At 39.3% G+C, this 7520-nt stretch overlaps 2 protein-coding genes across 2 annotated transcripts; both read left to right on the top strand.

Moving 5' to 3' along the window:
• Positions 1-1023: 1023 nt before the first annotated feature.
• On the top strand, positions 1024-4072 carry si:dkey-148a17.5 (uncharacterized protein LOC100535037 homolog). Its single transcript, XM_058381464.1, has one exon. It carries the CDS (start codon positions 1131-1133, stop codon positions 2115-2117), a length of 987 nt encoding a protein of 328 aa, XP_058237447.1. The 5' UTR covers positions 1024-1130; the 3' UTR covers positions 2118-4072.
• An 873-nt stretch (positions 4073-4945) lies between these two features.
• Positions 4946-6449, top strand: si:dkey-148a17.6 (uncharacterized protein LOC108190685 homolog). Its single transcript, XM_058381444.1, has one exon. The coding sequence runs from the start codon at positions 5075-5077 to the stop codon at positions 6113-6115; it is 1041 nt and encodes a 346-aa protein (XP_058237427.1). The 5' UTR covers positions 4946-5074; the 3' UTR covers positions 6116-6449.
• The last annotated feature ends 1071 nt before the right edge of the window (positions 6450-7520 follow it).

Below are 7520 nucleotides of genomic sequence, written 5' to 3'. Positions count from 1 at the left end.
CATTATTATTATTATTATATTAATTTTATTAGATTTATTACTTACTTTCAAACACCACCCATGTGGTGTAATCTAGTAATCTCTATGTAACATCTATGTTGCAATGGTGTGTATTTTAGACACAAGAAAATTATAGCTAGTAGGCTATTCCTATTTCCATTAAATGATAAATAAATCACATAAGTGTTATACCAGGCTCTGGTACATCTGAGAAAGGGTAAATGAAACCATTTACAAATTTTGAGGCAGACTCCTTTCACCTTGCCTTAAAATTTTTTTTTTACTAGTGGTCCTAAATTTTCAAAAATCAATATCTTTTCATCTAACACTACATTGTGTGTAGATTCAATGGCAAAGTAGATTAAATATTAAGAATGACCACAATTAATGTTTGAAATAGTTCATAACTTAACATAGACTGTCCTTTTTGAGCTTTCCCTGCTTCCTGCTTCAAATAATTAACTAGTTCCCGATTTGAATTAGGGTGCGTGTTTATCACTGACCTATAGAAATAATTTATTAAACTTAATAATAATAATTATAATAAACACTCCAGGACCAGGGTTGAGAACATGTGTCTTAGAATAGACCCTCTATTGATTGTGTTTGTTTGTCACCTAGGAGCAAGCATTTGAATGTTGGATTTAAACTTATTAAAAATATTGCATTGATTCATTGATATTCTTAATTCAGTCATCTTCACTAAGCACTTTATCCGATTCAGAGGGCGCCTTTCCCAGGAACACTGGACACATGACTGAAATACAACCTGGTTGGGATGCTAGCGCACCATGCACATGCTCATTCACATCCGGTCCATTTACCAACATGTTTTTGCCACCATTTCAGCAAGGTCATCCTCTGTGATTATCTGTGAATTATCATGTTTATTAAAAAAATTCAGTTATGAAAGATTGCATAAATTCAAAACATTGCAACACATTATAGCGAGTCATTGGACCTCCAAGTGTGACTTCTTCTTACCACTTTCGTTTTTTGCTCTTCATGTGATTGTAATTTGGAGAAGTAAAGAGAGAGAAGCTTTCTTGCCACACATTAATAGAAAACTTCAGCTGTAGTAGGCTAGAGGTTCAAGACTTACTAACAACAGTTACTGGCCAGATGCAAACATGAACAACTCATCTTACTCCAGCTCTAACGGGACAGTCTTCGGGGATACCACAGGGGGAGCTATGGCATACGTCATCCTGTCTGTGTGCTTTGTAGTGGGGACTCCAGGGAACCTGCTGGTTGTGTGGACCATCATGAGGCATGTGAAGAACCGCTCTCATACTCTGCTGCTCATCATGCACCTGGCTGTTGCTGATTTGCTGGTACTTGTGACCCTGCCTCTGTGGATCTACTCGCTGGCTCGGTCCTGGGTTTTTGGTGAGGTTGCGTGCAAGGCCATGGCGTACGTCATCTATGCCTGCATGTACGCCAGTGTTTTTCTGATCACTATTATGAGTGTGGAGCGCTATTTGGCTGTTAAGTACCCTTTTAAGATGCTGCACTGGAAAAACAGCAAAGCTATGAGACTAATCCTGGCTGGGGGGTGGACCCTGGCCCTCCTGCTAGGACTGCCAGCTATTTGGACCCGATCTCTTGAAAGCACAGATGGTGTTTTTCACTGCATATTTTCAGAGATTGGTTCAGTCGCTCTGGAGGTCTTTTGTGCATGTTTGGAGACATTGATCGGCTTTGTCATCCCATTTCTCACCCTGGCGGTGTGCTATGTCAAGGTGGCGTCTCAACTTCGTCACATGCACAGAAGGAATAAACACAAATCTGCTTTCCTCATCACTGCGGTGGTGGTGGCCTTTGCTCTCTGCTGGCTGCCCCATCATATTATGAATGTCATTAACATAGCACATCTGCTTGGAGCAGACTCACTGGAAGAAGTCTCAGAAGCAGCAGGATACATCTCTGGAGCGCTGGCATTCGTTAGCAGCTCAGTGAATCCATTGCTTTATGCTTTTGCTGCCAGAAGCTTCCAGGGAAGTCTGAGAAAGTCAGCAATGGCCAGACTCTTTCAGGAAATTGCTACACATACTGTCCAATCAAGAGGGACTGAGCTCCAGACTTTTGACTCTTTGGAACCTGCAGCAGATGTCTAAGGTGTGCTGGGTGAATTCTGACTTGAACTGTGTTTCAAGACTTGGATTGCATCACATACTGAGAACTGTTCTTATAATTAGTGTCAATGCATGGAAGGATGTTAGTTAATTCTTATTCATTCAACGTTTTAAATAGGTTGTATTTTTAAATTCCTTTATGAAACTTGTTTTCACATGTGAATTTACTGGGAAATTGGGACTCAGCACTCAAGCCAAAAAAACAGGAACTTCTCAATTTTCATGTGAACAACATGTAGTAAACATCATGTGTTCAGACTAGACACACATTGTGGTTAGGGAGATTTTACATTAATTCACCCTGGATATTCTCACGCCTTACAAGTAAACAAATAAAAACATTGCACATTTTCTCATTCAGTTAGATCACAAATTTTTTGTCCTCTTGGGACCTGAACTATAATGTTGTGTGCTTTGCCATTGCTCCTAACTATTCTTTATGTTCTTTATGTCAATAGATTGATTGTACTTTTTAGTGTTGTCTTATGTAGCCCTGTGTCTTTATGTAGCCTTGTGTCTTTATGTAGCACCAGGGGGTTTCATTTCACTCAAACCCAAGTACCTGATCAGCTATATATGGTTGAAATAACAATAAAGGCCTCTTGACTTGTTTATAAGAACTTGATAGCTATGCAAATTGATTAATTGCTTCACAGAGGAATAAGGGCAAGTACAGAAATACCAGAGTGTCCTCATATCAGTTACCAGGAGAAACCTCATACAGTATGTCTCAAAAGATGAATGTTAACTTTTTACAGTTGCACAAAGTCAGGGATTTTGTAAGATCAGAGTCAGGTGTATGATTAACCAGTCATACCAAGCAGGTGCTAATGATCATCAATTTCATATGTAGGTTAAAACACATTCATTCACGTCATTAACTGAAACAGAAACAGCTGTGAAGGAGGCTTAAAACTGGGTGAGGAGCTGTGTAGGGGCTTACAACTGGGTGCAACAGACAAAGACAGTTTCATGTCACGGGTCCTACAAGACTGAACACAGCAACAAGACACAAGGTACATACTACATCAGCAAGGTCTCTCCCAGGCAAAGATTTCAAAGTAGACTGGGGTTTCAGGATGTGTAGTTCAAGTTGTTTTGAAGAAGCACAAAGAAACAGGCGATGTTGAGGACCATAGACACAGTAGTCAGCCAAGGAAACTTAATACAGCAGATGAAAGACATCATGCTTACTTCCTTACGACACTGGAAGATGTCCAGCAGTGCCATCAGTAAAGAACTGTCAGAAACCAGTGGGTCCACCTACTGTCTGGCCAGAAGTGAAAGAATTGCCTTCAGAAAGCCATACAAAGCCAAAGCGACTCAACTATGAACAAAAGCATAGGAAGTGGGGCGCAGAAAAATGAGTAACTGATGAGTCAAAAAATTGAAATGTTTGTCTGTAGCAGGCGGAGGTTTGTTTGGCTGCATTTCTACAAATGGAGTTAGAGATTTGGTCTGGTTTAATGGTGCTGAGAAATAGGCAGATACTTCTGCATCATGCAATACCATCAGGATGTGTGAGACAGTGTCATGCTCTGGGCAATGTTCTGCTGGGAAACCTTGGGTCCTGTCATCCATGTGGATGTTACTTTGACACGTACCTACCTAAGTATTGTTGAAGATCATGTACCCCCTTTCATGGAAACGGTATTCCCTGATGGCTGTGGCCTCTTTCAGCAGGATAATGCGCTGTGCCACAAAGCAGCAGTGGTTCAGGAATGGTTTGATGTGCTCAACAACGAGTTTAAGGTGTTGACTCGTCCTCCAAATTCCACAGATCTCAATCCAATCAAGCATCTGTGGGATGTGCTGGACAAACAAGTTCGATCCATGGAGCCCCCACCTCGCAACTTAAAGGATCTGTTGCTAAAATCTTGGTGCCAGATAACACAGCACCTCTTCAGGGATCTAGTGGAGTCCATGCCTCGACAGGTTAGGGCAGTATTAGACATAAGTATTAGGTCATAATGTTATGCCTGATATATATATATATATATATATATATATATATATATATATATATATATATATATATATATATATATATATATATAAATTTTTTGTCCTCTTCAGACTTGAACTATAATGTTGTGTGCTTTGCCATTTCTCCTAACTATTCTTTATGTTCTTTATGTCAATAGATTGATTGTACTTTTTAGTGTTGTCTTATGTAGCCCTGTGTCTTTATGTAGCCCTGTGTCTTTATGTAGCCTTGTGTCTTTATGTAGCACCAGGGGGTTTCATTTCACTCAAACCCAAGTACCTGATTAGCTATATATGGTTGAAATAACAATAAAAGCCTCTTGACTTGTTTATAAGAACTTGATAGCTATGCAAATTGATTAATTGCTTCACAGAGGAAGAAGGGCAAGTACAGAAATACCAGAGTGTCCTCATATCAGTTACTAGTGGAGTCCATGCCTCAACAGGTTAGGGCAGTATTAGACATAAGTATTAGGTCATAATGTTATGCCTGATATATATATATATATATATATATATAGAAGAAGGGACAGTTTTACTGAAAGGCTGGCACTTCTTGGACAATTAGCCACAGTTTTCTGAAGACTCTGACTGGTGCCCCAGCAAAACCCAGCATGATTTTTGTCTGAATACTGTCTGTTGTGTAATATGTTCTGATTTACTGACAAAAACATTTCTTATTTTTATATATATATATTTTAGACTTTCAATGTTGCATGTTTCCACTGGTTTTTTGCCAGTGCGCTCATTCTCTCTCTCTCTCTCTCTCTCTCTCTCTCTCTCTATCACACTTTCTCTCTACATTTCCTGAAAAAGTATGAAGAAAGGAAGTGGTATGTGTTTTAGCAGCCTCCCCTCAGTGCTCTCCGTTCAAAGGTTTTGTGCACATTGAAGTGTTTGCAGGAAGCAACGTTACTGGTGTAAGCGTTCTTTAACTGACCAAGGAGATAGAGATGGAGCCAAGTATTGTGGGAGCCTGTGTCATCCTGTCTGTGTGCTTTATGGTGGGGACTCCGGGGAACCTGCTGGTTGTGTGGACCATCATGAGGCACGTGAAGCAGCGCTCTCACACTGTGTTGCTCATCATGCACCTGGCTGTTGCTGACCTGCTGGTGGTCGTCACCCTACCTTTGTGGATCTACTCATTGGTTTGGTCCTGGGTGTTTACTGAGGTTGTGTGCAAGGCCATGGTGTATGTCATCTATGCCTGCATGTATGCTAGCATCTTTTTCATCACCATCATGAGTGTGGAGCGCTTCCTTGCTGTCAGGTACCCCTTTGCCTCAACTGCCTGGAGAAAGAAGCAGATGTTGAATAAGATCTTGCTGGGCGTGTGGGTGGTGTCCTTTCTTCTCAGCATTCCGGTACTAATCACTCAGGTCTTGGACGATACTGATGGACAAAAAGAGTGCTTGAATAGGGAATATAGTTCCAATACAGAGGAGGCTGCTCTTCTGCTCTTGGAGTCTCTGGTGGGTTTCGTGATCCCCTTCTCCATCCTGGTGATCTGCTATGGCTGCCTCTATAGTCGAATCACACAGATGAGCTTCAGGTCCAAGCGTAAGTCTACACTGCTGATTGTTGGTGTTGTGGTGGTGTTTGCTCTGTGCTGGATCCCACATCACATCATGAACCTTTTGTCTTTGGTGTACTTTGCGTACGATGACTCCCCAGTGGGAGACAAAATCCTAGATGTTTTGAATGCCCTGCATATGGTCTCTAGCTCACTGGTCTTTGTCAGCAGCACTATCAATCCGGTGCTGTACGTTTTTGCAGCACGGAGCTTTCGCACCTCACTGAGGGACACAGGTATCCACAAGCTGTTCCGTCACCTGTCCAGTGCAGCGACGGGAGAAGGCAACCGAGAACTGTCATATGTGTCGAAAAGACAAAGCTCTCAGACCAATACTTCTCAGTGCTGCGTGGAGTCCAAAACACAAATAGACCTACTTGTGGACATATGCAACAATGCTGCTAGTGATGAGAACATGTGAAGGTACAAAGTTTGGCTACTGAGTATTTGTTGTGTGAAAAATGTTTATGTATATATAATGCTACTATGTAGAATGCTTAACCCAGTACTTGAATGCTTAACCCAATACATCCAACTATTTATAGGATTTTCACTAAAGATTTTGCTGATAAATTTGCATTCAATTAGAAATGAATAGAAACATTTTTACTAATTGTCTCAGACTTTTAAACTCCACTATATATGTACATCAAGTGTCCTTATATTATTAACATTTGTTTAAAATAATTCTTTACTCATGTATCGTGTATTTATGTGTGTATGTATGTTTTTGCCTATAATTTTTTACTTCTAAATTTTTTCTTGTTTATTGTTATATATTTTATATACTTATTTCTTCTTATATGTTGATTCATTCTTTTTTTTTTTCCTGTAGTTTTCTTTTTACATTTTGTATATTTATATGCACAGTCTAACAAGGACTAGTCCAGGTTTTTATTTCATTGTTGTATACTGTATATAAATGTTTACATGACAAATAAAATCATAAAATCTTGAATAAATATTGTCTTTATCATCTTATTAAATATATCTTAATTATTTCTTCTTGAATAAATATAGAATAAATATTGTCTATCATCTTATTAAATATATCTTAATTATTTCTTCTTCGGAAAGATATCCTTACTATTATTTCAATCCAGAACGAGTCCAGAACAGAAGATTTAATACATCGAACCATTTAATTGAAAGACTATTGATTCTTGTGTCCAAAAAAAAAAAGGCAAAATTCCTGGATAAGCTCTTTTTTTGTCTTTATGATTCATGTTTTTCCTCTTAATGTAGATGATCATAAAGTGCTTCACCAGCAATTTTCAAGTCAGACTGCTTGTGTGCCATGTCTACTAGGAGAACTTCTCTTTTGTGTTGCAACATATGTGCATGTGTGTGAGAAAAGAGGAAATGGTGACTGATTTGTCACACATTTGTGTTGCTGCTGCTATAGAAACTGAATTTTTTGGGGGCAAGAGAAATCTTTTGTCGTTGTGGTCTTTGTGGAGATTTATTTTGTGTTCAACCATTCTGCTTTCTAGCTAAGCCACCATTATTAGCCAAAGAAGCAATAAGAGGTGAAGCATATTAGTCCCCTCTCATGTACTCTCGGGCTGATGATTTTGTTTTCATTTTCAGGATGATAATGATGATGATGATAAGGTTTAGGACTTCACGTTTGTGAAGGTTTCATGATGAATATTGTGTTGGTGTTAAATTTAAAGTAAGTTCCTCCGGCTATACGATTCACAGACCCCAGTATAAAAGCCACTGGATAAGAGCATGTTGTTAACTGAATGGAATGGATGGAATGATTGATGGTTACAACTCAGGAACAGCCACTGTACTGTTTTTATATGCTATGAAAAATGTGA

This window comes from Hemibagrus wyckioides, linkage group LG27, assembly GCF_019097595.1.
Source record: "Hemibagrus wyckioides isolate EC202008001 linkage group LG27, SWU_Hwy_1.0, whole genome shotgun sequence".
In the NCBI taxonomy this organism is placed as follows: domain Eukaryota; kingdom Metazoa; phylum Chordata; class Actinopteri; order Siluriformes; family Bagridae; genus Hemibagrus; species Hemibagrus wyckioides.
Note: the sequence above shows the minus strand (reverse complement) of the source record. Positions and strands in the feature narration are given on the sequence as shown.